Source organism: Penicillium vulpinum (genome assembly GCF_028829585.1).
Source record: "Penicillium vulpinum strain IBT 29486 chromosome Unknown utg000003l_segment0_segment0, whole genome shotgun sequence".
Taxonomy (NCBI): domain Eukaryota; kingdom Fungi; phylum Ascomycota; class Eurotiomycetes; order Eurotiales; family Aspergillaceae; genus Penicillium; species Penicillium vulpinum.
Window position 1 is genome coordinate 3,783,768 of NW_026643243.1, and position 26,302 is coordinate 3,810,069.

The 26,302-nt window shown below is 50.1% G+C and overlaps 11 protein-coding genes across 11 annotated transcripts; 6 read left to right on the top strand and 5 right to left on the bottom strand.

Annotated features, from left to right (window-relative positions):
• Positions 1-82: 82 nt before the first annotated feature.
• N7479_006480 (uncharacterized protein) lies at positions 83-1,281 on the top strand (the record flags this gene model as incomplete). Its single annotated transcript, XM_057254174.1, has 4 exons — positions 83-233; positions 290-294; positions 370-468; positions 586-1,281. The coding sequence occupies 4 exons, from the start codon at positions 83-85 to the stop codon at positions 1,279-1,281; spliced, it is 951 nt and encodes a 316-aa protein (XP_057108036.1).
• A 691-nt stretch (positions 1,282-1,972) lies between these two features.
• On the bottom strand, positions 1,973-2,652 carry N7479_006481 (cytochrome c oxidase subunit VIb; the record flags this gene model as incomplete). Its single annotated transcript, XM_057254175.1, has 6 exons — positions 2,557-2,652; positions 2,477-2,479; positions 2,334-2,364; positions 2,191-2,272; positions 2,067-2,130; positions 1,973-2,007 (listed from the first exon to the last, which is right to left on the bottom strand). The coding sequence occupies exons 1-6, from the start codon at positions 2,621-2,623 to the stop codon at positions 1,973-1,975; spliced, it is 282 nt and encodes a 93-aa protein (XP_057108037.1). The 5' UTR covers positions 2,624-2,652.
• Positions 2,653-2,893: 241 nt separating this feature from the next.
• Positions 2,894-3,511, top strand: N7479_006482 (uncharacterized protein; the record flags this gene model as incomplete). The annotated part of the gene is made up of 5 exons (XM_057254176.1): positions 2,894-2,953; positions 3,023-3,038; positions 3,139-3,201; positions 3,274-3,286; positions 3,412-3,511. 5 exons carry the CDS (start codon positions 2,894-2,896, stop codon positions 3,509-3,511), a joined length of 252 nt encoding a protein of 83 aa, XP_057108038.1.
• Positions 3,512-3,750: 239 nt separating this feature from the next.
• N7479_006483 (RNA-binding protein) lies at positions 3,751-4,310 on the bottom strand (the record flags this gene model as incomplete). Its single annotated transcript, XM_057254177.1, has 2 exons — positions 3,751-3,930; positions 3,990-4,310. 2 exons carry the CDS (start codon positions 4,308-4,310, stop codon positions 3,793-3,795), a joined length of 459 nt encoding a protein of 152 aa, XP_057108039.1. The 3' UTR covers positions 3,751-3,792.
• Positions 4,311-4,674: 364 nt separating this feature from the next.
• sec31 (putative protein transport protein (SEC31)) lies at positions 4,675-8,962 on the top strand (the record flags this gene model as incomplete). The annotated part of the gene is made up of 9 exons (XM_057254178.1): positions 4,675-4,965; positions 5,026-5,142; positions 5,204-5,309; positions 5,363-5,596; positions 5,654-5,740; positions 5,796-6,200; positions 6,233-8,510; positions 8,563-8,861; positions 8,918-8,962. The coding sequence occupies exons 1-9, from the start codon at positions 4,757-4,759 to the stop codon at positions 8,960-8,962; spliced, it is 3,780 nt and encodes a 1,259-aa protein (XP_057108040.1). The 5' UTR covers positions 4,675-4,756.
• A 476-nt stretch (positions 8,963-9,438) lies between these two features.
• On the bottom strand, positions 9,439-10,677 carry N7479_006485 (peroxisomal membrane protein PEX14; the record flags this gene model as incomplete). Its single annotated transcript, XM_057254179.1, has 1 exon — positions 9,439-10,677. The coding sequence occupies one exon, from the start codon at positions 10,675-10,677 to the stop codon at positions 9,439-9,441; it is 1,239 nt and encodes a 412-aa protein (XP_057108041.1).
• A 1,009-nt stretch (positions 10,678-11,686) lies between these two features.
• On the top strand, positions 11,687-12,969 carry N7479_006486 (PAPA-1-like domain-containing protein; the record flags this gene model as incomplete). Its single annotated transcript, XM_057254180.1, has 3 exons — positions 11,687-12,494; positions 12,551-12,657; positions 12,718-12,969. The coding sequence occupies 3 exons, from the start codon at positions 11,687-11,689 to the stop codon at positions 12,967-12,969; spliced, it is 1,167 nt and encodes a 388-aa protein (XP_057108042.1).
• Positions 12,970-13,535: 566 nt separating this feature from the next.
• N7479_006487 (uncharacterized protein) lies at positions 13,536-13,823 on the bottom strand (the record flags this gene model as incomplete). The annotated part of the gene is made up of 2 exons (XM_057254181.1): positions 13,536-13,693; positions 13,769-13,823. The coding sequence occupies 2 exons, from the start codon at positions 13,821-13,823 to the stop codon at positions 13,536-13,538; spliced, it is 213 nt and encodes a 70-aa protein (XP_057108043.1).
• Positions 13,824-14,119: 296 nt separating this feature from the next.
• Positions 14,120-21,052, top strand: N7479_006488 (uncharacterized protein; the record flags this gene model as incomplete). The annotated part of the gene is made up of 1 exon (XM_057254182.1): positions 14,120-21,052. The coding sequence occupies one exon, from the start codon at positions 14,120-14,122 to the stop codon at positions 21,050-21,052; it is 6,933 nt and encodes a 2,310-aa protein (XP_057108044.1).
• Positions 21,053-22,146: 1,094 nt separating this feature from the next.
• Positions 22,147-23,670, top strand: N7479_006489 (glycoside hydrolase family 71 protein; the record flags this gene model as incomplete). Its single annotated transcript, XM_057254183.1, has 4 exons — positions 22,147-22,275; positions 22,339-22,870; positions 22,928-23,059; positions 23,126-23,670. 4 exons carry the CDS (start codon positions 22,147-22,149, stop codon positions 23,668-23,670), a joined length of 1,338 nt encoding a protein of 445 aa, XP_057108045.1.
• Positions 23,671-24,783: 1,113 nt separating this feature from the next.
• Positions 24,784-25,992, bottom strand: N7479_006490 (DUF4050 domain-containing protein; the record flags this gene model as incomplete). Its single annotated transcript, XM_057254184.1, has 1 exon — positions 24,784-25,992. One exon carries the CDS (start codon positions 25,990-25,992, stop codon positions 24,784-24,786), a length of 1,209 nt encoding a protein of 402 aa, XP_057108046.1.
• Positions 25,993-26,302: the final 310 nt, after the last annotated feature.

The window sequence follows — 26,302 nt, forward strand, 5'->3', positions numbered from 1 at the left end:
ACGATTTTTTTGGAACATTCTCTCCCCGCCTTTTTTTTCCATTGTACATACATTGAAAGGGGTCTTGTTTCCCGGAAACAAGATGGCAGACGGAAAGATGTTGGAGGTGTCTCCTCATTCCCGGGTCGTGCCCATTCAGACGCAGTCAAAGCCGAAGAAGGTGCATTACCCGTTTTGGTTTGGAGGTTCGGCCTCATGTTTTGCTGCGTCTGTGACGCACCCGTTAGATTTAGGTATGTTCCTACTTCTTCCCTCAATTACATACTATATGCTGACTTTGCGCCTCTAGTTAAGGTACCTTCAAGTCGTTCTATGGCATATAGCCGCGATTACGAGCCCCGACGCTGATATCTGTTTGTCGCATAATAGGTCCGGTTACAGACTCGTACCCCCGATGCGCCGAAGACTATGATCGGGACGTTTGTACATATCGTGAAGAATAATGGCTTCACTGGGTTATACGGTGGTGTATGTGCAACCCCCCCCCCCCCCCCCCCCAAAATCTAGTTGATAGCGGATACCTTAGGGCTATCAATAAACAGACACAGTTGGCTAACGAAGGACGGATTGGATATGGCAATATAGTTGTCAGCTGCGATGCTCCGCCAAATCACATATTCCACAACGCGCTTCGGTATCTACGAAGAATTGAAGTCGCGCGTTGCCTCGCCCACCTCAGATCCCGCCGCTGCACCAAGCCTACTCACTCTCATTGGTATCGCCTCGGCTTCCGGACTAATCGGCGGCATAGCAGGTAACCCAGCCGACGTGATGAACGTGCGCATGCAACACGATGCATCTCTTCCTCCCGCCCAACGACGCAACTACCGACACGCGTTCCATGGGCTCATCCAAATGACCCGGACAGAGGGATTCGGTTCTCTCTTCCGCGGAGTGTGGCCTAACTCAGCCCGTGCAATCCTCATGACTGCCTCGCAGCTCGCTTCTTACGATACCTTTAAGCGCATGTGCATTGAAAAGGCCGGCATGGCTGATAATCTGGGCACACACTTCACGGCCTCATTCATGGCGGGCTTCGTTGCTACCACTGTCTGCAGCCCTGTGGATGTCATCAAGACTCGTATTATGACCGCTTCTCATGCGGATGGTGCTGGTCATACTATTATTGGTCTTCTGCGTGATATCTGCCGCAAGGAAGGCCTGGGATGGACTTTCCGTGGCTGGGTGCCTAGCTTCATCCGTCTTGGTCCTCATACCATTGCTACTTTCCTCTTCCTCGAGGAACACAAGAAGCTCTACCGCAAGATGAAGGGCATTTAAAGATGCAAAGAGTGATTATTCCTTTTTGGGCTTCTTTTCTGCCGATTCCTCCCAATATACAACAGCTTTTACGCCTTCTGTCCGATATATTCTCGGAATATATGATTTTTTTTGGTCATTTTCTCTGGTTCTCTATTTGGGTGGTGCACTTTGGAACTCACGCCCACCATTTTCATTTTGGCTTGTATATAACTTGCATTCTTTCAGATGGTTCTTTCATCGGGGATTCGACTGATGGCCGGAGACGGCCTTGGAGCATATCTAGAACAAGGCCCTGTGGCTTTGTATAGTGTGCTGGATGATGTATTTTTTTCTTGTCGGAGCTGGATTTACATAGAATTAGATATATACACACTAAACCGCATTCAGAGTATTTCCGCAAGGACGGTTTCTACTCAATATTTTACATCAGTTGCGTTTCCGAACGATAGTTTGCAATTAGCATCTACTGACAAAAGATATATAGGGACTACCCATGCTTCAGAAAAGTTAGAACAAGCACCAACTAATAATACATTTCTCTCTACGATACGGTGGGTTTATAAACACATTTTCTTGTCTTATACGGACGGAACGACCTAGGAAATAGAGGGGTTGTGTCCCCGAGTGACCCAGTAGAGTACATTGGAACTTGCGATACATAAAAATTTGACACGCCTCACTTGACCAACCGAAAACAACTGTTCGTCATCTATTTCTCAAGGTTGACAGGGAAGTTTCCAGCCTCTGTTAATCCAAGTTAGTAAAAAGAAACGCATATCTAGAGGAGACTTTGAGATGCATACCGCGCTGACCGTCCCAACGATCGGTCCAGGCCTTGGGGCAAAGAGAACGGAAGGCGTGGTAGAACTAAGAGAAGAGCTGTTAGAAGCTGGTAGCGTTTTAGAATATTGTCGGTGTTGAAATTACCTGCTTGCAGGGACGGAAGTCGTCGCCCTTGGCAGTAGTACACTTGTAGTAGTCGACATAGTTCTGCCAGCAGTGCTTGGTCCTGCGGAGCGGATTAAAGTTAGAGATATAAAAAGGTACCCAAGTAACAGCTAATCACGTACTGGTTCTGCTGGGGGAAACGGGCATCATAGCCTGCGATTCAATCGAAATTTGTCAATTACACCATACATCAGCCGATCGGGGGATATCGGTCCACGCGCACGCGACGAGTGAAAAAAGCGGGAAAATATCCAGGTTTACGCACCAGCTGCAAATAAATTAGCCATTGACTCTTTATAGGGCTCCTGGCCCCGGTTTTCGCGGGAGGGGGGTTAGTGGACTGACCAGTGACGAACTTGAAGGGCTTTGTCTCGAGGACCTCATCGGGGTCGGCTTCCGGAATAGCACCCATATTTGCGATGTGTAGCTTCTTGGGAAACACACGGGAATAAGAATTGGAGTGGAGTGGTATGAGAGGAGGGGAGAAAGTGAGCCGGGAAGAGCGACGTTGGGTGATTGAAGCTGTGAAGTGCCGGGTATGACCGCGGGCGGTCAAGCGAGAGCCACTGAGCGTCTCGCTTTTACACCCGAGCCAGTCACGTTCTTGGAAAGCTGGTGTTCCAACCTCGTCTTCTATCCCACTCTTCTTCTGCTACTCCAGGGTTGAACCACAGATCTCGCCATGTATCCCACTCGCATGCTGCGGATGCAGCCCACTCGGGCTTTCGCTTTCCCTACTCCTGTATGTTCTTCCCTTCGGCAATTGTGTTGTGATCATACGATCCGCTCGGGTACTAACTCTCGTCTGTAGAAGGAGCAGCAAAGTGGTATGAATCTCTGAGATCACCGGATCCGGTCATCAACGGAGCCATGTAGAATGGCTTCACTCTTATGGGAAGAGCCATTGAACTAACCATGCGCCTATAGCCCACACTATCTCGCAGCGTCTGCGCCAGCTCAAGCGTGTGCCCCCCGAGTTGCTCCCTATCGGTAAGTGCTATAGTCATGACTTCACGATATTTGCGATCGGAAATTGAGCTAACTGTTCTGTTTGATATTCAGGCTTCGTCCTCGCGTACGTTTCTCCCGGTTTGATACTGTCTACCGCTTGATTCCGGGAACACATGCCCGATACGTGCCGGAATTTACTTCCTGGCGATCAAGCTCATGTCTTTCCCTGATGCTAACTCATAATTTTAGTGTTGCCCTTGGCGCTGCTGTTTACTCTTGCGGCAAGAAGCTGATGACCGACAAGACCCTGCGTCTCTACCGCAACAGCCCCGAGAGCCGTGAGCACTAAATGTACCACCATGTTTCTTTGAGCTCCTAGAATGTGATCCGCAGTTTTTGGATTCCTGCCACTTGTATTGTTGATTAGGAGAATTTGAAGCCGATGGGCATGATTTGAGAAAAGGCCAATGGAGAAAAACAGGAATGGGTTCGAGATTAGAGCCCGTGTACATATTCTGGCTTCCTGAGCCTGAATCCTGGTGGTGTAATTGGCAAATTGTAATGTCGTGTGTGACTTGTGCTTTTTTAGTTTGTCATCTTCGTCGTAGCTATCGTAAAGTGTAGCGTGCCTCACTCGGGCTTCGGCCCAGCAACATCTAATTGTTCCAATCCCTGCATAGCATCCTGGGGACGACTGCTTGCAGCCTGAGCCTCCTCCGCCGCTAGCCGATCCTCCTCGCTGACGGCATGCTTAGCCAAATAGCCCTCCTATAGCATATACTGGTTAGTATAGATTGCAACTGGATATAGAATCGAACCCAACGCACCTGTTCCCAGATCGCAGTCTTGCTGCCTAGTCCCTCGTTGGCATCCTTCTGTGGCTTTGCAGCGGCAACTTTGATGGTACGTCCGTAGATCTCGCTACCGTCCATATTGTCGATTGCCTCTTTGGCGTCTTGCGGCAAATCAAATTCCACATATCCAAATCCGCGATGAACTTCGGCCGAGTTGGGTTGGTCCGGTTTGGGCAGCGAGATATCAACAACTTCGCCGAATGGGACGAAAGCTTCTGCAAGTGTGTGTGCAGTCACTCCCTGGTCAAGACCTCCCACGTAGATCGTGCTCTTAAGCCGCGTAGTTTCGCTCATGATGTGTAGTTGCGCTTCGGGTGAAATTGATGGATCTTTGATTTGGGTGGCGATGTGATGAATTTGCACAGAATAGTACAAGAGCGAGGGAAAAGTTTTACGACAACAAAGAAAGCTTTTGTGTTCGAAACTCTGAATCCAAGCTGTATCTTGCTATCAGCCCAGAACGGAAGATTGATATCACGTGCAGGACCTCGGAGTGTTTTGGCGAGTCTAAAAGCGGTCTAGCGCCAGTTCCCCGGTCCCTCCAAGTCCAGGAGGCCACTTGGTTTACTGCTATACTTGGAACATCTAGAGCATCGCCCCATTGTCAATTATTCATAAGGGGTGGTTCTTGATCCCTCTTTTTACCCATATTACTTGAGTTTCATTGTTCCTTGGATGATACCTTTTACACACTCTATTGGTCTCGATCCTCACCAAAACATACCTCCCCTGCCATCATCATGGTGCGTCTGAGGGAAATCCCAAGGACGGCCACCTTTGCCTGGTCGCCTGGGGCTGCGTCGCCATTGATCGCTACTGGAACTCGCGCTGGTGCTGTCGATGCCGACTTCTCTAATAAGACATGCCTCGAGCTGTGGGATCTGGGCCTTGACCGCGAAGATGCCAGCGAGGAGCTGCAGCCGCTAGCTAAACTCGATACGGATTCTGGGTAAGTGGATATTTCAGAACTTCAATGAAGATGAGAATTCTAACAGATTAATGTAACTAGCTTCAATGATGTGGCCTGGACAACGTCCGAAGACAACAAACGGGGTGTGATTGCGGGTGGCTTGGAGAATGGTTCGCTGGAGCTGTGGGATGCTGATAAGCTACTTGCTGGATCTAGGTTGGTTAAACTCTACATATGAACCACACCCTGGGATAGCTTGCTGATCGTTCAATTTCAGTGATGCATTGATCTCGAGAACTACCAAACACAGCGGCGCTATCAAGACCCTTCAGTTCAACCCAAAGCACCCAAACCTTCTCGCAACTGGTGGCGCAAAGGGGGAGGTAAGCTGCGATTCGAGGATAACGGGTTGGATATGTGGCTAATTACTGGACAGCTGTTCATCTGGGATCTGAACAACATCGAGAATCCATTCCGGCTGGGCAACAACGCGGCCCGCACAGATGATATCGACTGCTTGGATTGGAATAGGAAGGTTCCTCACATCCTGGTCACTGGTAGCAGCTCCGGTTTTGTGACTGTCTGGGATGTCAAGACGAAAAAAGAGAGTCTGACATTGAACAACAAGGGCCGGAAGGCTGTCAGCGCAGTCGCATGGGACCCCGAGAGAGTATGTTGGCGCCTCATACATGCTTATTCCAGGATTGCTGACCATTTCCACTTCTAGCCCACCAAGCTTATTACATCGTCGCCCCTCGAGTCAGACCCAGTGCTATATGTCTGGGACCTGCGGAATTCACATGCCCCGGAGCGGGTAGGTTACTCTTTCAGAGGCCACTTATGACCCAATACTGATATGATTTGTATAGACACTCACCGGTCACGAATCCGGTGTGCTCTCACTTTCTTGGTGCGAGCATGATCCAGATCTGCTCCTGTCTTCCGGCAAAGATAACCGTAATATCTGTTGGAACCCGCAGACCGGCCAAGCATATGGAGAGTTCCCCGTCGTCACAAACTGGACTTTCCAGACCCGCTGGAACCCTCACAACCCGAACTTCTTCGCAACCGCGTCGTTTGATGGAAAGATTTGTGTACAGACTCTGCAGAACACGAAGACCGATAATGCCCAGGCCATTGCCGATCACAACCAAGCCTTGGACGGCGAAGACTTCTTCAACAAGGCGCAAACGCAACCCCAAGTCTCCAAGTTCTCTCTCCCGAAGGCCCCCGCTGGCTTGAGCGGCCCTGCGGTGCTACTTTTGGCTTCGGAGGTCGGGTTGTTTCCTTCGGACTGACCGAGAAGGGCTCTCGTACATCCAGTATCAAAATCACATCATTCGAGGTTGATGAAAGCGTTGGCAATGCCACCGAGAGCTTTGAGACTGCATTGAAAGAGGGCGATATTCGTACTCTCTGTGAGTCGCGCGCTTCAAGCGCTTCCAGTGAAGCAGAAAAGGCAGACTGGAAGGTTATGCAGGCTTTGATTTCTGAAAACCCACGCAAGGGCTTGGTGGAGTACCTGGGATTCCAGGATCAGGCTGATGAGGCCGCCGATAGTCTCGCGCAGCTTGGTTTAGGCAAGAAGGAAGGCGAGAGCACCAATGGCGCTGCCGCCAAACCCGCTGGGGCTAAGAAGCACAAGCGTTTGCAGTCCATGTTTGATGCCAACCCCGAAGGTGACAGTTTCCTTTCCGAACTGGCTGCTTCCAAAGGTGCTCAAACCAACAACCCATTCCAAATTTTCAATGGCTCGGAAAGCCAGGCAGAGCAACAAATTACTCAGGCCTTGCTCCTTGGAGAGTTCGAGAAAGCTCTGGATGTTGCCCTACGGGAGGATAAGATGTCCGATGCTTTCATGATTGCGATTTGCGGTGGGCCAAAGTGTATCGAAAAGGCGCAGGAATACTACTTCTCCAAGCAGTCCGCCGGCCCGAACTATATGCGCTTGCTCGCATCCATTGTGGGTAAGAACCTGTGGGATGTCGTGCACAATGCCGACTTGTCCAACTGGAAGGAAGTTATGGCTGCCTTGTGCACCTTTGCCGACGAGAAGGAATTCCCTGACCTCTGCGATGCTCTCGGTGATCGCCTAGAGGAGCAGATCCAGAACAGCGATGATAAGAGCGCCCGCAAGGATGCTTCTTTCTGCTTCTTGGCAGGCTCGAAGCTTGAGAAGGTTGTAGCCATCTGGGTTGAGGAGCTCCGCGAGAACGAGCAGAAAGGGATTGAAAGCGACACTGACAACTCTTCCTTCTCCATCCATGTCCGTGCTCTGCAAGGCCTGATCGAGAAGGTTACCATCTTCCGCCAAGTCACCAAGTTCCAGGATACCGAGCGGAACAAGGACTCAGATTGGCGCTTGAGCGTCTTGTACGACAAGTACATCGAATATGCTGATGTTGTCGCTACCCATGGACGTCTGGAAATTGCTCAGAAATATCTCGACCTTGTCCCTGAGAAGCACCCCGAAGCTGAGGTGGCGCGCAACCGCATCAAGCTTGCCACGAGACAGGCGCCCCAGAAGGCCCAGGCCGCTGTCGGAGCCAAATCTTCCTTCAAGCCCCTCCCGCAACAGCCCAGTTTGTACCAGCCGCAGCAAAATTACAACCCTCCTGCTACTGCAACACCAGCTGCTCCTTCTAACATTTATGCGCCTCCTGCCCCTGCTGTTCCCCAGCAGACTAACCCATATGGCCCTCCAACAACCTCCTCGCCAGCTCCGCCTGCCAACCCCTACTCTGCTTATGGGCCAGCAGCCGGATATCAGCCAACTCAGGGCATGAGGCCTACTGGTTATACTGCACCATCTCCATTCGGCGGACAGCAGCCCACAGGTGCTGGTGTCCCTCCCCCTCCTCGTGCGTCATCTAACCAGTCGCCGGCCAACACAATCACAACATACACCACGGCCACTGGTCTACCTGCATGGAATGATTTGCCCGAAGGCTTTGCGAAGGCTCCTACTCCCCGCCGTGGGACTCCTGCCTCATTCTCTGCACCTATCGCATCTCCTTTCCCTAACCAGTCACCGAATCCGACTCAGGGACCTCCTCCGGCGGGTGCTCCGCGCGCACCATCCGTGCCTCCCCCACCAAAGATGGGCTCGGTGCCTCCGCCGCCGCGCATGATGTCGCCGCTATCGGGTGGCCAGGGTGTATCTAACATCCCCGGGCCTTCCCCACCACCCCCTGCCAACCCATACGCTTCTCTCCCCCAGTCACCGCCGTTGAATCAGGGGTCAACTATGGCTCCCCCGGCATCGATTCCCCGCGGAGCGTCGCCCTACAATGCTCCTCCTAACATGCCACCCCCAACCAACCGGTATGCACCAAACCCGGCTACCCAGGCTGCAAACCAGCAAATGCAAGCTCGAGGCCCGGTGGCTCCGCCTCCCCAGGCCGCTGCATCTCCATACGCCCCACAAGCAGTATCACAACCACCCGCGGCGAACCCATATGGGCCCACCACGCCTATTGCTACACAGCCTCCGCCTATGGCCCAGGGTGTCCCGCCGCCGCCTCAAGGACCTCGACCTCCCACAGCCCAGTCGCAGCGGCCAACCCCTCAGGCTCCCAAGTATCGTGAGTAATCCAGTTAACAATACCTGATTCCACCCAATTAACCCTTTTACAGCCCCTGGTGACCGTTCGCACATTCCTGCAAACGCACAGCCTGTCTACGAGATTCTATCTGCAGACATGCAGCGCGTCAAGACCCGGGCCCCTGCGGCATTCAAGGTCCAGGTTGATGATGCTGAGCGCCGCTTGAACATCCTCTTTGATCACCTCAACAACGAGGATCTGCTCAAGCCTAACACCGTTGAGGACATGGCGGACTTGGCCCGCGCACTCCAGCAACGTGATTACGATACCGCCCTCGCTATCCACATTAATATCATGACCAACCGCACTGATGAATGTGGCAACTGGATGGTGAGTGAATCTTGGCCCTACAAATTTTGAGCGGTCTCTAACATGTATAATTATAGGTCGGTGTGAAGCGACTGATTAGCATGAGCCGTGCTACTCCGTAAATGACACCTTTGTACCTTGTCGAGTGGAGAGAATGCTAAAGGCTTGGTATAACTTATGTATTTCTGGCCTTGTTTTCTCTATACTTCAGCGTTTTGATAAATTTTCTCTTTTCACTTGTCCATGTTATAATTAATGTCTTGCGTATTTTCTTCCGTTCCTCTTTGCTCCTGGGGATATATGTCCAATCATGAGGAAAGCGAAAGATCTCCCAACATTTCTTGAGTGTGGTTGATAGTATTAACTGCATGATGCCTTTTTATTCAAAATGCTAGCTAGACATAAATCAAATGAGGATATGGATTTCGCTATACAGGTCAACGAAATGTATATATTAGGGTCCCAGGCAATAATTTACTAGATGCAATCAAATAAATGAAGATATAAGCCCGTGTAACTCTAGGTCAACCACCTAGAGGACCTATTGAAATCTATATACATCCATACAATCGAACCAAATCCCCACGATCTAACTCCATCACCGTCCACGGACGGGAAGACCACCAAGTCGTCCGCCCCGGCTAGCAGGGAAGTTACGCGCACTCAACAGCGCACCCTTCACACCACGAATATCAGCCCTAAACCCAGCAATAGCCTCATCCTCCGCCTTCCGCAGACCAGAGCTATCACTTGAGTTATTGGGACTCCAGACCCCATACGCCGACCCAGATGAGTATGTAGGACCACTATAAATCAACCCATCACAGTACTGATGTAGCTCCGTGAGCCGAGTGCGCATAGAGTCATCTAGCGTACTCGCATTCTTCTCCTCGTCGATAATCTCGCGTAGCTTCGAGGTAATAGACTCAACGCGGCTGACGTGGGTGTTGACCGCCGTCGATGGAGAGAAGGCCGCCGAGTCCGCCGAGTTGATGGCGCCGGTGGTGCTGGAAACTGGAGTGGGCTCTGGACTTGTCTGCGTTGCGACATCCCGGTGGAACAGCTCAGTTGGGTCTGAGGTGATTGACGAAGCGTCGTCATCTTCGTCGCTGTAGGGCTTGATCTTCCGAGCTGTTAACTCAGCCGGGATCACGGATACAGTCTTCTCCAGTTTCTCGTTTAGCTTTTGCAGGTTCGTTTCTGCTGTGCTAGCGAGCTCGTATCGTGCGCTCGTCAGGTTCGCTAGCATTGGTTTCACTAGGTACTCGCTTGCACCGTAGAGACTTGCTCCTAGGCCGGCAGCGCCATATAGTGTGTACAGGAGATTGCGCATTGTTACAAGGGGAGGTGGTTTGGATGACTCGAAGAGGAATTCGGGGTAGGTGATTATTGGGGGGACGTCGCGGGAGGCGGGGGTTGGCGCTGGTTTTGGTTGCGATTGAGGCATAGTGTTGGAGGATGATGAAGAGGTAACAGGAAGAGAGGGGGTGGGTTCAGGTTGAGTAGGTGAAATAGATGGTGTGTCTTCCTGTGTTTTGTCCTTGGCCACGGTTGAGCTATTGGTCGCCTCTGCATTGCGGGAGACGCCGAGGACCTGCTCGATATCGTCTGAGTTTAGGCCTTTCGACTCAAGGAATGAGACCTTGCGGTCTGTTGGTGCATCGCGGATTGACTCGTCTTCTAGAAATTTGGATGCTTGGTCTAGGAGAGCTTGTCGGGATGTGGAGGCTGTAGTTGCGGGCGCATCGTTGGAGGTCGGTGATGGCGACTCATCGACCGTCTCATTGGCCCTCTGCCATGAGGGGATAGATGCTGATTTGGATGTGTCGTCAGGCATTATTAGGCGTCTGACACATTTGCCAGAAATATGAGAAAGCAAAGGAGTTGGAAGGTTGTAAAGAGGAGAAGGAACCTTCCCCGGACTTGGGGGGCCATGTGAGTCCCGACCTCGGCTGTTACAACGTCGACACCTGAGGCATCAATATTGCCGTACATGCTGAAGATCACAATGATATTTGTTCATATTGTACTAGAATATGATAATCATATTATCCAAGAACAATCCGAAATGTAAATTGTATTTTCCATTGTATCTAGGTAGCTATATCTAGATATCTAAATATCCAAAGTGGAAAACAAAAGATACCTGCATCGTTTTGATCCCGAAAATAGACTGTATGTAAGACGAAGCCTTACCACCTGACTCCAGCTCCAATTGAAGTCTATAGAGCCCTCTACATCAATTAATTTTATATTCTAACTGGAGAGATCAATTGAATATTGAAACATCATCACCAAATAGTTCAAATGGCATCCGTATATAGTCGAGACCGCCCGGCAGAACGGACCGCGCAGTACTTCATTTGTTCATCCAGCGTCAGCGACTGGACACCTAGAGAATCCGAAACTTTAGAGAAAAGTACCTGTGAGTATGGTGTTTCCCCGTTGATCATGTTTTGTGTTCCTTCCTATCTGCCCAAGGCCGTGGGGCGTTCGTTAGACTCCGAACATAGGGAAGACAGGAGAAAACAACCCCCAAAAGTCTGATCCCCTGTAACAGTGCGCTTTGTTCGCACTGTAAAAATCCCCTATAGAAAGGAGATCTGTATCTTCCCGGTTTGCAACTCCGCCTCACAATCAGTGGATGAAGTGATTGGGCGGATATCTTTCCTTTCTTCTCTCTCGCTCTTCAGGCTTCCCCCCCTCTCCCAATGGCTTAATGGCTTAGTTCATACTGCCACACACTTGCCTATCAACCTCCCCTGTCCCGCTTCTTTTTGCTGTTCTGTTTTTTTTTTGGCGTTTTCACTTTTCCCGAGACTTCTGTCACACCTGATAAAGCCACCATGTCGCTCCGTCGATCTCTTCGATCACGAAAGACACAAGATGACACCCCGGAACCAGAGGCTAACATGACCACCAGGTCTACGAGACAAACTCGCGCCTCTACTTCCGCATCTGCCTTAGTCTCGGTCTCTCGGTCTTCATTGAATTCAGAAGATCGAAATAGATCTCTCCGTCTTACTGTCAAAATGCCCTCCAGCAAATTACGGGAAGCTACCGGTGCTGGTCGCGCCGCTGGACGGCGCTCCGTTAATGTGTTCCGGGAAGATCCCATTGTTTCGGGACCCCGCTCCAGTCGGAACCGAAAGAAGATCGTAGAAGTTGCTACAAGCGACGAGGAGGAAATCGACGACCAAGAAGAGGACGAAGTCGATGATGAGGATGCGCCTGGAGATGATGACGACGATGAAGATGCTGACGCTGACGCTGATGCTGATGCTGACGGCGACATCGATATGGATGACATGCCTCCTCAGCCGCCTACCAGGCGTGGTAAGATCAGTCCTCCTTCTCGCACCAAGCCTCCCAAGAGTGTGGAGGCCAAGGAGATGGAAATGGAAGAAGACGAAGATGATGAAGATGAAGATGAGGAAGAGCCTATCTCCGATACGGACGAAGATGCCGAAGCCGAGGGCGAAGATCAGGATGAAATTGCAGTTCCGGACGTCAATGTTGATGATCTAGATGAACTCGACGAAGAGGATGAAATAGACGACGACATGGATAGTGATGCCCTCGCTATGCAAAGTGGCAAAACCACCAAGCGCCAGCGAGGAAATCTGGGAAATGATTTCTTGCAGCTACCTATGGGTGAGAAACTATAGATGATTGGCAATTTGTTGCAGCAGAAGCTAACTGAGAAATAGAGCCCCAGGTCAAGAAGCATTTGACCGCCGAGGAGCGCCAGATGCGTCGTGCAGAGATGGCGCGGCGAAGAAAGAACCTGAGTGAGAAGCGGAATGAAGAGGAGAAGGTATGCGCAAACGTCACTTGAAACACCCATGGGAGAACGACTGCTAACTCCAAACAATAGATGGATACAATTAATCGACTGCTGAAGAAGCAGGCCCCCAAGCGGCGTGGTCGACAGGCGGCTGAGGCGGCTGATGGCACCCCCGGCCAAGAAGGCGCGGAGACTGAGAAAGCCGACCCCACACTGGTGCGATGGATCAGTGGTCCAAATGGTTGTAAAGTCAATGTGCCAGAAGAATGGCTAGGTACACCTGCTGGTCGTGTCTTCGGCGCACCTACCGTTCCTGCGGGGAAAATGGTTGAAGAAGTTTGATATCCCATGCGGAAACTACAACGGATTGGCGCTTATGGAAGGATTTTCTACTGAGGTATTCGGGAATGGATTACATCGTTTGTAAGGGACTAGGGTTGATTTTCTGCGTTTCTGCGTGCTCTGCGAACGGCGTTGAAAACATGCCTCTTCTAAATTTCAGGTTTTAAAGGTCATGCAATAGTTAATACATCGACTGTTTCAAATGTCTTCAGATACATATTGATATGCCGAGAAAACCGGCTTGTATATTCAATTAGTCGGAAACCCCCGCTTGTACGCGGGATAACCAATTTTGGCACCATTAAGTACTCTACCCTTAACTACTTAGGAAATGTCTGTTGCGCCAGTTCCATATATACAACGGCCTCCAGGGCCGGCCACAAGACCTGAAAAGCGTGGCATAGCGAGACATCTGGTGTTGTATGCGCCAGAGCCTAGCAGCGCGAGGAAGAGAATGGTTCCCAAGTATAATGCGCAGAGAATAGACTACTGGCGCAATCATGCTTGGTGGTACTCGAGCCAGTTCAGTGTTCAGAATGCCACTTCAAGGGAAAGCGAAGTCATCGTCATTGAGTCGTTGACTTGTGATCTTGCTGAACGTCGGCTTTGGTGGGAGCATTGGTGTCCTGCTTCAGAGAAACAGGATCAGACAAAGTTGAGGTCTTCTGGGAGTGTTCTCTCTCATATTGAAGTTGCTGGAATGTCGGTTGGAAGGTATAGTAGCCTGGAGCAGATAGAAAAATTCGAGATTAGGAACTTATACCAGACATGACTTATTCCTGCTGTAGAGTATATTTACCTGTGAATATACCCACGCCAATAGCGAAGATGGCAGGGAAGAAATTGCGACTCATTTCGAAGGAATTGGGGTAGACGGCGAGATTTGCAATTGGGGAGGTTGCGGAGGTGATGCAGCCCCAAGGGAAAACGGTTATCAGCTGGCTGATTAGCAGCCGGCGCGTCTGTTAAATTGCTCCGTTTGGCACGCGTCGGAATCAAATTCCTTGCATTCAGATAGTTTGAGCAGTTGTTCGACGTTTGGTTCCTTTGAGTTTCACGAATTTTAACCCGGCACTTATTTCGCCCACGTTTTTGATCGCCCTGAGGCCACTCAATGACTGTTTAGAGACATGGGGGATTCCCGCCAAGGATGCAAATGGAATCATGGCGACAACGAGGATATGTCCCTGACTCGGACGAGGAAGATGGGTTTGATTCTCTAGATACGAAGAATGGCAATGTCGAAAATAGCCTTACTATCGAAAATCTCGACTATATTGACAACTCTTCATCATCGCCGAAGGAAGGGACGACGAGTGCAACGAAGGAACAACGGGCTGAGAATGGCTCCATCACACTCTCAGATACAGAGGAAGGGCTTCGCCGCAACACGAGTCGAGCAAGTCCTCACTTTACAAATGCAGCACATGACGAAACGACACCAAAACAAAGAAGAGGACGCAAGACTTACGGACTTCGATCGTCGGCTACGAAATCGACCAATCGCCACAGCGGCGAGCTGCATGATACCCATGCCCCCACAAAGGGTAAAGGTAGCATATACGACTTCCCGGAGTCATCACAGGAATATGACAGGTCTCAATCAAAGCCCTTGAGTCGCGAGTCTACGCCGAAGCCGTTGAAGACCGCACGGCCATCGCAATCACAAGTTATAGCAGAACCGCACACCTCAGAGGCCAAGACACAGGATGGTATCTCAAGTACTCGGAGCTCCTCACCTGACGAATTAGTATTGATCCCTCAGCCAGTCCGAAAGAAGAAACCCTTGGCCCAGCATGTCCAGCCAACGGAGGCGCCACTATTACCACCACCACTATCACAAGAGATATCAGAAGATGACTCACCATTATCTTCTGTACCGTCATCCTTTGGCTCCCCGCCGGCCAAAGATTCTACGGAAATACATGAAGATGGTGTGATGGAGGCAGAACCAGAAAGACCGGCAGATAAGGAGGCAGATTCACAGAAAGCAGTGCTCGTTGAACTAGATGCCAACCCCGATGTATTACCTCAGCTTGATATTCCCGAAGAAGTGTTGCGAGAATTACCGCATGCTACGCAAAGAACATTCCGAAAGCGCAATGCCATTCAGATGCACCCATACCATCTGGAACAGCTCAAGTTTGCCCAGCAACTGCAAGCGCGGGGTGTCAAGCCTTTCGGTCGACCTCCACAGCAAAGACAGCAGGTTACCGATGAAAGTCAAGGGCAGGATTCATATGATCCCGATGCACCTCCGTCAAGTCCTCCTCTTGAAGAGTATCTTCCGCCGATAAGACATGAACGACATCGTGGCGCACAATCTGCTGCGCAAGGGCAAGAATGCAACGACTCAGAGCGTTCTAGGCTACCGCAAGCCCATCTGACAAAGCGTCAGAAGACTTCTCATTCTGGAACCCCGAAAGAAAATCGAAATCTACACAAACCGTCTAAGCCTCGTGGCATTAGAGACAAAAATAGAGCTACTGGGAATCAAAACAGTATTTCTATCTATGAGCTATCATCTAGCCCCCCACACGCAGGCCGTTTATCTTCGTCCTCAAGAACCCCTCGTGCCTCAGAGGGAGGGTTCCGGTTCCCTCGTGGGTGGTCGCCGCCAGGAGAAGTTACAAAATCCGGGGCACAGGAAACAGAACAAGCCGGCGAGATCCAATCGCCTGGTGCGGGTACCGATGATGATAATGATGATGAAGAGGAAGTACAGTCCATCTCGTCCAACAGCCAGAGTGATCAAGAAGAAACCAAGTCAGATGCTGAAGAACGTGAAATTCGACGATTCCAACGAATGATCCGGGGAGCGCTGCCTGCGTCACATGCGCGACTGAATCTGAAGAAAAATGCAGATAAGGAAAAAGCTGCTCAACTAGATCGCCATGCTTTATTACAACGACCGGATGGAAAGGGCGTTGCGCGGAAGCTCATTCGAAGGGGTGATCGCTCAAGGCAACTAGCAACGCAACAAGCAAGAGGCTTGTTTGATCTTGGAGATTCTGACTCGGACGATGAGGACAACCATAATGGTGTCACAGGACATGTCTCTATACCTGATGACTCCAGTCAGAGGTTGACTGACACCCTTGGCCTCGAAGACCCTTTCGCGCTGGAAGAGGGTGATATATCCGAGGATAATCGCGTTGACTACATGTTTGCGTCTGTTCCGCGCAACTCAACAGGTTCTCGGCACAAAACAAATAGTTTAAAGAGGCCGAAATCGAAACAAAGTTTACTTAATGGGGAGAGACAGCCCAAGAGGCCTCGACAAACCCGAATGACCGATGCCTCATATGGAACACGAAGGACCAAGAAACCCTCAACTGCGCAGCGCCCAAGAATAGGAATCTTGGATGCGCCAGATGTTGCCGCAAAGCCTCGCAAAGAGCAATCGCGACTGCTTCGGGTAGCGACAAGACGACCACGCTCACGCAAAGATGGGGGTAGGCAAAGTCCCACTCAGAAGTTTGTGAAACTGGCCTCAAGGGAGGACACAGTGGATGCAAATGAGACTTTGCGGGATTGGAAAAGGGGAGCGATCCAACAGGCTAAGATTAGTCCACCTCGTCCCAGAGCTCGCCAGCACCGACATTGGACAACAAATCTTTCAATTCTCAGTGCTCGGGCTAAATCGAATGCCAAAAATGGCCGGATACCGAACCTATTCCTCGATGCAGAGGTAGACGCCGATGTTTCGGACATCGACACAGTGGAACCGGAACAGACACAGGAACCACCTGAATCTAGCGCAGTACCAGTCCTGCCAAACCAAGCCTCAGTGGCCGAGCCCTTGCCACGTCGAAAACCAGTGCAACACGGTCACACGTGGGTTGTTCCTAGAAATCTTGCCATAACATCTTTGAAGAGGAACACAATGAGGCCTGCGGCAACTAGTTTGGCAGGCCCTGATAGAAGCCAAAAAGTGCTTCCCGCCATGTTCAACCAGTCATTGTCTATTCTTAACCGACACTATAAGAATCAGCGCACATCTCGACCCTACAAGCCTAGCCTGACCTTGGATCGATATGTGTCCGACAGTGGATCGTTGAGTACTAGAGGCAATTCCTCGCCCAAGCATGCTTCTGTTGCTGCTGCTGTTGCCGCTTCGGCTGAAGTAAAAACTCAAAGCCCAATTCAAAAAGCCCCTGTATATCGACGGCGTTCGAAGAAGCATCTCCCCAACCGAATCAATCTTGATGCCGATGAATTCCGTCACAATCCAGATCCTGCTACCATAGTCTTCGATGACCCGGAACCGCCTACCATAACGGACGCCGCAAATGCACGTCCTTCGTCTTTCAGCGTCGGCGGTCTTTTCAACTGGCAACGCTTTTATCCGGTCGACTTTGGAGTGCCGTCCCTACGTGACAACACATTCTTCCATGAGACTACATTCATAGGAAGCGGGGAATTTTCTCGTTCATTGCGAATCACAGAGCGGGACTTCGATGGGGATGCTACTTTATTCCCGATTCAGCTCAGAGACAAGACATTCCAATGGGGTCGCTGGAACGATGCAGTATCATCAGAGATGGGGCAGGTCTTCGATGTCATAATCGATAATGTTGAGCGAAGTGCTGTTACCTCCCCAGAGACGGGCATGACGGCTGCTCTAGGTGTGGCATCGAGGCTATACAGGTTGTTGGTCAAATACATTACTCAAAACCTAGCTTTCATCGACCCAGTTGATCGTACGGGGTTTGTCACTAGAGCAATTGGCCTGGTCTCCCAGGTGAGAGACCCGTTGGCTGCCTTTCTGACTAGCGAAGAATACAACAAGAGCGGACTCGTCAAGATTGCTTGCTTCAACATGATTTTCTCCAACCAGATCTATCAAATTGCTTCTCATCGGCTCGTCAGCCCTGCGCTTGCGACCGAAGCTTTGGATCTTGTTAAAATATCCGCTAAAGATGTCGCAGGCTTGATCACGTCCAGAGTTGGTTCTTCCGAGTTTAAAACATTGTTCAAGGAAAACAACGAGCCTGAACGCCGGGAGTTGGGGTTGCGCGATGAATATCCATCGGTGGAGGCTTACGTCGTCACCAAACATCTTCTACGCAGCTCAGACAACTACAAGGGCTGCTTTGAAGATATCCAGCTTGAGACTTTCAACAATGGAATTATTCGCAATGAAAGGGACGTAGGCAGCTTGGAGGCTGGATGGCGTGGGATATTCACAGTCTTGCCCTTCAACGAAATAGATCTGCTTGGGATTGCGCGCCCTGGTTACCAGTTGACAGCTACCAATGACAATTGGAAATTAGCCAAGCGGCTTCTCGCCCCAGCTCTGGACCATTTTGAGTCCAACTCTAAGACACAACCCATCTCATACAACAGCTACTGTCGAACCTTGTTCCTTAGATGTCATCGGCTTATCAATTCATGGGGGTGGAGAGAATGCAAACCTATTCTGGACACGCTATTCGACTTCTTCGCAAAGAACACACTCCACAACCTGAAACTCGAGGACGCTCGTGGCTCGCCTTCATTTCTTGACGAACTTGATAGCAATCCTTCTCTGGATGTCCGGGTGGGGGAACCGTGTTTCCACACATTTCTCAAGATCGTAGCAAGCGGTCTCCGCTTTTTGGCGAAGAGATATGACAAGAAAAAGATTCGAAACTTTGCCTGGCGTCTGCTGCCTAATCACGGCCGTGTATACCCGAAAGAGCAGCCATTGCAGCACGAGGACCTCGATGCACTAAGAAATCACCACGATCTCCTCAGCACCCTGTACTGGGCTGTTCCCGATGGGTGCCGTCCTCGGCTTGAGACGATACGCAATCTGGTCCATCCTGCCACTTCACATCGTGAAGCGTGCAGTATCAATTTGCGCGCATGGTCAAGGCTTGTTCGATTCAAGCTTTCCACGGATGAAGAGGTTTCGGGGCTGGATCCATTTGGAGACTGGTATGGCTATTTCGTTACAGAGCTGCAACAACAGCATTCATATGCTCGCAAAGAGATCGAGGCTCAAAATACAGGCGACAATCGGGTTTCTCAACAGCTTGTTGAACGCACAATCTCGCAGAACCAGCGGCAGATTGAGACCTTGCTGAGCAATGCGCTTAGCGGGCTGCGGATTGCTGTCCAGCTAGCTCCGAAACTGGAGCATGCACACAGGCTTGTTCTGAGAACTCCTTTCGAGTCTATCCTTACACTTTTCAACCCCAAGCTCCCGCGCGTGAACGTCGTTGTATCTGAGGCACTGCGAGTCCTGGTAGTGTACACTCAGAAAGACGTTCCAGCTACATCCACATCAGATGCTCCTGCGGCAGTGGCTACTGATGAGGACAGCCAGGAGTTCGGTGATTGGGATGCCATTCAGGCTGTTTGGGACCAGCAAAGTACCCCAAGTGAAGGTATTGAACATGTAGAGAAATTTTTCCATCCGATTGTTTCTCGTCTTGTTTCGAACTGCTTTGGCGAGGACCACTGTCCAGAGGATGCGATTCTTCTCAGTGTGGTGGAATGCTGGACATCAATCGCCCAGGTTCTTATTCGCCATGGCCTCCGAAATTGGGACAATTATTTGAGCGAGTTCGGTGATGATTCCTGGACGCGGCTTCGGCAGACAGTCCAGACAAGAAAGTTTGCACCGCTGTTCCTTGCGGCATGCATTGAAAAGGACGCACAGATTATTTCTGACTGCCGAACTCAAGTTATGAGTATGTGGATGTCATCGCTGGTAGAGCGCTCCTCAATGTTCAAGTTTCAACATCGTCTCACGGAGGCGCTTTTGAATGGAAGTCCAACGGATCCCTTGCTTGCCAATCTCCCGTTCTCTAAGGATAAGAAAATTGGCCGGTATACGGTCACAATGGAGGAAATTAGCTCTCGGCGACTATCTCTCCTCTCGAGCCTATCGTCTAATATGCGCGAGCAGCTCCAGGAGATGGAACTTTCTGGCAATCGAAACTTCACTATGACAAAGCAGGAGTACTCCGAGATACTTCAGCGGGTGATGACTTCCATGAAAGACAACTACCAAGAGCTAGGCAATGGAACAGTGCAGGCCGCTCAGGGGGAATACGTCGAATTTGTGCAACGCGTCATCGGTTTCCTCCAGCAACACACCAGTGATATCAAACCCATCGACCCCTTCTTCACGGACCCTGCTTCGTTCCCTTTGCCATCTACGGACCCACGCTACATTGTTGCGAAGCTCAAACGCTACGAGTCGAAGTTGTCTTCCAGCAAAGAGATCCAGACCTTGATCGGCTTCGTCCAGAGCATTTCCGAGCGCGCTGCCATTGATGGCCAACAGTGCTATCTGGTTGACCAACTGCACACCTCGATGAAGAATACCTACGAATCTGGAGACAACGAAAAACCCACTCTCCGCGCCGTTCTTTTGCAATGCGTGTTTCCAGCGTATCTCGAAGCGACTCTTCCCAACCGCGCCGCCTGGATTCTCAGCCGTCCTATCATCCAGATCATCACACTGGAGTTCAAGAACCTGCTGTGTAACATAGATACTCTGGATGCAGCCTGTGTCTCTTCTGTCATTGATATCATTGATGTTGTGTGCCGAGCCTCGTGTCAAGCACTGGGTGTGGTCGCATTCCGTCGCCATTGTCTGCAAACTCCTACGACTTTACTCATGCTTGCCGCCTTCCTAGACATGATCTCCTCGGCGCTGCCAGTGGTAGATTACATCGATCGAGCCACTAACGCAGGAGAGAGTATTATCACGCACATCGAGTGGATCCGCGATTTTACCAATGTCGTGAGTACATGTCTTCAGAACACAGATCTAGACACAGACTCGCCCTCGAGCAATTCCCATATCACATTCCCTGCGACATCCCCGCCGTCTGATAGCAGGAAAACCGAACTCTTCGGGACGGCTAACACCCTCGCCTCGAATGACCTCCAGCTCTATCTCAGAAAATGGTCTCATCATCAGGATAAGTACTACTTTACTCGACCTGGTCATGAGTCACAGGAAATCACAATCGAGCCTGAGATTGCGGCTCTGGTGGCTAGTCCAAGTGAAACGGAAAAGGTCTTTGAGAATGCGGCGAGGGGATTCTTTGCTCGTGCAAATGCTCTGGAGTTGTTGTTTTGACTAAGTGGTGGTTCTTTTAGGTCTTTGTATACATGGTGTTATTGGGGGCAGTTTTAATGTGTCACGAATATTAGAAAAGAATCAATAATGTTATCTTGTGTTATATTGACAATATTGCTGCTATAGCCTTCGGGTTCCAGTGCACCTCTTACTCTGTATACATAATTTGGTTAATCGGATAATAAGGACTACCGCTGAGAAGAAGCCGGGCCATGCATGCATTATGCCAATGGGTCCAGTGCAAATAGCCCGGAATCAATCAGGGCTGCATGCACGAGACTGGCCTGGATATGCAGGTCACCATGGAATGCAATCTCCGTTGACTGACATGATCTAGAGCCCCCTTCATTTGCCTGTGTCTCATGTCCAATCTACAATACTATGTTATTCCTCCGCGGCGCGTTTGGCATGTTCTGATAGTATTTCGAGGTAATTAGCGTTTTTTGCAAGTCGATTCCCCCGTGATAGATTGTTTCGTCATTTCTAACCTCAGTCATGTGTATAGCACACGAGTAGAAACCTATCCGTCATTTGTCAAACGTACCCTGAATAGCGATATCGGTGGTGATATATGGCTCGACTTGTGCTGGTCATTTTCATACGCCCAGCACATTTATTTGCCTCGATCAGCTGGCGTATAAAGTTTGATTTGAGAATAATGCCTGTGATAGATAGTCCTCTCACAGAGCACTACTGTAGCATTCTTTCAACCTCCAACCCGATTGAGTCCGTTTCTGGAGCATCATAGCTCGACAGGCACTGGGCAGGTACCAATGCCATATGCTGCAAAAGCAAAATAGAGATGAAACAAAGAGTGGAGTCACAGGGAAAATATGCGAATACTACACAATCTCACGTGGATTTGATTGTTGTCGGGTGTTACAACATTCTTGTCCGGGAAGAGAGAACAAGTTTTATACTCGCCGTTTAAGTTAGTATCCAAGGTTTATATTGGTATTTCAGTTGTCTCGCTTTATTTGTTTCGAGTTTAGTTCATTTGGGAAGTATAATATCAATTGAGGGTGAACTATATAATCCGTTAATGGACCTCGGAAATTCACATCATCAAGAAATCAACTTATAAAATAGCAATTATGATTTGGAAACCTCTCTTTAGCGTTGCAGCCATATTGGCACATATTTTCCTAGCTTTAGCTGCCCCAACTCTCAATTCAGAGTTGACTAGTCAGTCGCCAGAAAAATATGTCTTCGCCCACTTCATGGTTAGTATACTAGCACCTGAATACTTCCCATCCCCATCATTGACATAGATCCAATGTATCTAGGTCGGTATAGTAAAAGACTACCAGCTATCAGATTGGAAAGAAGACATGACTATAGCCCAATCCATCGGCATCGACGCATTCGCACTAAATTGCGCAAGCATAGACAGCTATACACCAACTCAACTAGCCCTAGCCTACGAAGCAGCACAGCAAGTCAACTTCAAAGTCTTTATCTCTTTTGACTTCGCCTATTGGAACAACGGGGACACAGCGAAGATCACAGAATACATGAAACGATATGCAGGCCACCCATCACAAATGCAATACAAGGGAGCTGCGGTGGTAAGTACATTTGTCGGAGACAGTTTCAATTGGGATGCAGTAAGACAGGGTACACCACATCCCATATACGCATTGCCAAATCTCCAAGATCCCGCCGAGGCTACCACCGGCCCTGCCAGAAGCGCTGATGGTGCTTTCTCGTGGCTTGCTTGGCCTACGGATGGGGGAAATAGCATCATCCCAGGGCCGATGACGACCATCTGGGATGATAGATTTGTTCATTTCCTTGCGGGAAAATCCTACATGGCTCGTTAGGAACCCTTGAATCGAGTTTTGGTATTTGAATGAATAGCTAATTCAATGACAGCCGTTTCACCTTGGTTCTCAACTCACTTCAACACCAAAAACTGGGTTTTCGTCTGCGAGAACCTGCCAACATTACGGTGGGAACAAATGCTTTCCCTAAAGCCAGATCTAATTGAGATAATTACATGGAATGGTATATCAACAGGCTATTCTCAGAGAATTCCCCAGAAATGTCTCTGCTGATCGCAGTTATATATAGACTACGGCGAATCCCACTACATCGGCCCGTACTCAGCCCATCACGACGACGACGGCTCTTCCCAATGGGCAGCCAATATGCCCCACAACGGCTGGCGCAATCTATTCAAGCCGTACATCGCAGCCTACAAATCCGGAGCAAACGCCCCTACCGTGGAAGCGGATGAAGTTGTTTACTGGTACCGACCTACGCCTAAGGGCGTTGTGTGCACGGGGGATAACCTCTCAGCGCCGATGGGTGCTGGCATGCTCAGTGATAGTATTTTTGTCGCGACTATGTTGACGAGCCCGGCTACATTGACTGTGCAGAGCGGTAATAATTATCCTGTTAGCATTGATGTCCCGGCCGGAATCGTTACTTCGAATGTGACTATGGGGGTTGGTGGCCAGTCCTTCAAGGTGACGAGGAATGGACAGACGATTCTGAGTGGCCAGGGAGGTTTGGCTGTTAAGAATAGTTGTGTGCATTATAACTTCAATGTTTATGTTGGGTCAATCACGGGGGAGTCAACGGTATTCGTAACTCGACTGGGGATTAGGAAGTAGCATCTGCCGATACTATGGAGCATGTCTTGGGAATGGGGCTTTGATTTGTAGATTCTAGCAGACTGCAGTTCGGAGAAATTTGGAACAACTCTGCAGTATCGAGACAATCAATACTGTTTTGGGCCTGGAAAGCCTTGGCCATCTCAATCTGCATCTAGCTTGATAGGATTTCTTACATGGTGTTGGCAATGCTCCCTGTCATGACCTTGTAGTAAGCCGAGGATTTGCACGTATTGTCGACAACGGTGTCGAATGTCTGCATTATTTTTGAAGTACTGGAGCCGCTCTCAGTGGTATAGAGCTGGGCTGCGCCGAGGGTGTTGTAGCCCAACAGGATAGGATATCTGCCGGTACCAGTGGCAGTGAACGTCCATAGGGCCAGAGCAGCATTAGAAAAGTTGGGCTTCTGGACTACTCACGCCGCGAGTTGTGGTTGCCGGGGTGGCGGTTGATATTAGTGTTGTAGTCGTGGTGGCAAGGACTGTTTGTGTGACGGTCACGTCGACTATGGAGGTTATGATGACTGTGCTTAGGGCATCAACGATCTACTGCATTGTAGTACCCAGAGAGCTTATATCGCCTCTCCGGCGTGTCAGCATGACTTCTGGGTCAAAAGCATGGGCATTCCAAGCGACACATCCATCAATATTGGGCGAACCCGCACGCCCCAGGCTTGGCCAGGCCCAAAGCCATCGGTATTTTCCGATGCTCAAATCAGAGCGAAATTCTTGTTCGGGTGTTTTGACTGGTTTAAGCGCCTATGAATACCTACCTAGGTAGGTACGCGAACTGTTAGTCATATGAGGCCCAAGCCCTCCTTGAGAGAAAACATGGAAAATCGAGGCTATCAACTAAGCTAGAAGTTCGCTAGTCACTGTATAAGATCAAATCAAACCAAATTACACAACAAATGGCATTTCTTCATTGTGCAGAGCTAGAAAGTAAATCAAACACCAGCACGCTCAGATTATGAACATACAAGAAAACATAAACAGAACCTCCAGGTAGACGCCAGATGAAGCCAGAGCAACCTAGCAAGGTGAAACAATTTCCTCCGTACTAGAGTTGATGACTATGCAATTACTTATGATCTTAATAGATAGTAATATCCATTTAGGCCGTCGGGCCAGTGGCACCGGCTCCGGCCCCAGTATCCTGGCTGCCGCGGCGATGGAAGGGATGCGTTCCAAAATGGAAGACTTTTTTCACAGCATTGGTAATGCTGTTCTTTCTCCTGCCCTGTGGCGCCTCCTCAGCAGCTGTGTTTTTCTTAGGCACGGATGCATCATCGGCAAGGACAATCGATGTCACAGCTGGCTTTGGTGGCCACTGCCCGTCTGATTTCCAGCCTTGTACCATGGCTTTGGTCAAATGGGCGAGGTTGACGGGGATGGTGGGGGTCATGCCTTGTACGACAACCTTAGTATAGATTGAAGGGTAGATTGCGGGATTGATGGTTGCGCGAACTGGGTTATCGTTTGAAATGAAAGGCGGGGCAACGGGGCAAAGTGGTTCGTCAAGCTCTTCTTCTTCTTTCTCTTCTTCTGTTTGGTCCTCCACAGCCGGTAAGGTTGGCCGAGTAGGCACGATTGAGGCAAGTTTCTGATCCGGCACTGTGATATTGGTATCTGACGAGATCTTCGGTTTAGCCCCCTCGTCTGGCGTGGTAGACAATCCTTCCTCCTGATCTTCTTGCTGTCCGGAAGTCAGATCTGCTCGATGCTGGAGCTCCTCACTTTTCTCCCGATCCGCGATAGAGAGTGACGTGTTGGTTCGGGTCGCCAGGTCAGAGGCGCCAATACCCTCACTACCTTGGCTAGGCAGTTTCGCAGATTGGGATGAAGCAGACGAAGTCACATCATTTTCTCCCAATCCCGCGCCATCGGATTGATCTGTTGTATATGTCTGCGCACCAGCCAACGCGCGCTTTTCCTCCTCCGCGCGAATCTGTCGCCGGGTCTTCGCACCACACCACGCATCGCGTCTGGCCATCCATACGCGTAGCCCTTCGTTCCATGCCATTTCGTCGTCCATTTGTCGACGGCGCTTGCGACGCCGCTCGATGCCCGCATCTCCAGGTGGGTTCAGCGCTGACTGTTCATATTCTGGCTCGCTATCTGAACTCTGTGGCTCAAGTTCTGAAGCTGGGGTGTCGAATTCTCGAACTCGCCATTCGCACACTTCACGGTTATGGCAAAGCGTGCCATCGGCGGACGACGGGGAGGGAGCGCCGGTTTCGAAATCCCAGTCATTGCGGACGACTTCCTTGACGAAGACTTTCGCCTCGCGAACTGAGGAATCGCGAGACCCGGTGGCCATCATTTTCGCGATCTCGTCTGGAGGTGGGGGTTTGCTCGTGAGAAAAAGTGGGGAGGGAACTTTGTATCAAGGTTTTCTTGCTTGCCCGTGCACTCCTGATTTTCCCAACTAATAAAAGATGCGAAATTGAGAAATGCAAAGCAGCAAAGAAACAACCTTGGAAGGTCTCTGCAAACTCGAAGTGGCGGAATGATAGGACTCAAATGTCATATGGCACGTGCCCCGGATGCGGAGATACAAGCCTCAACTCTTTCTGCCTTGATTTTTGGGATCACGCCTGTTCAGCCCAACATATCAAGTGACGCAGCGCCAA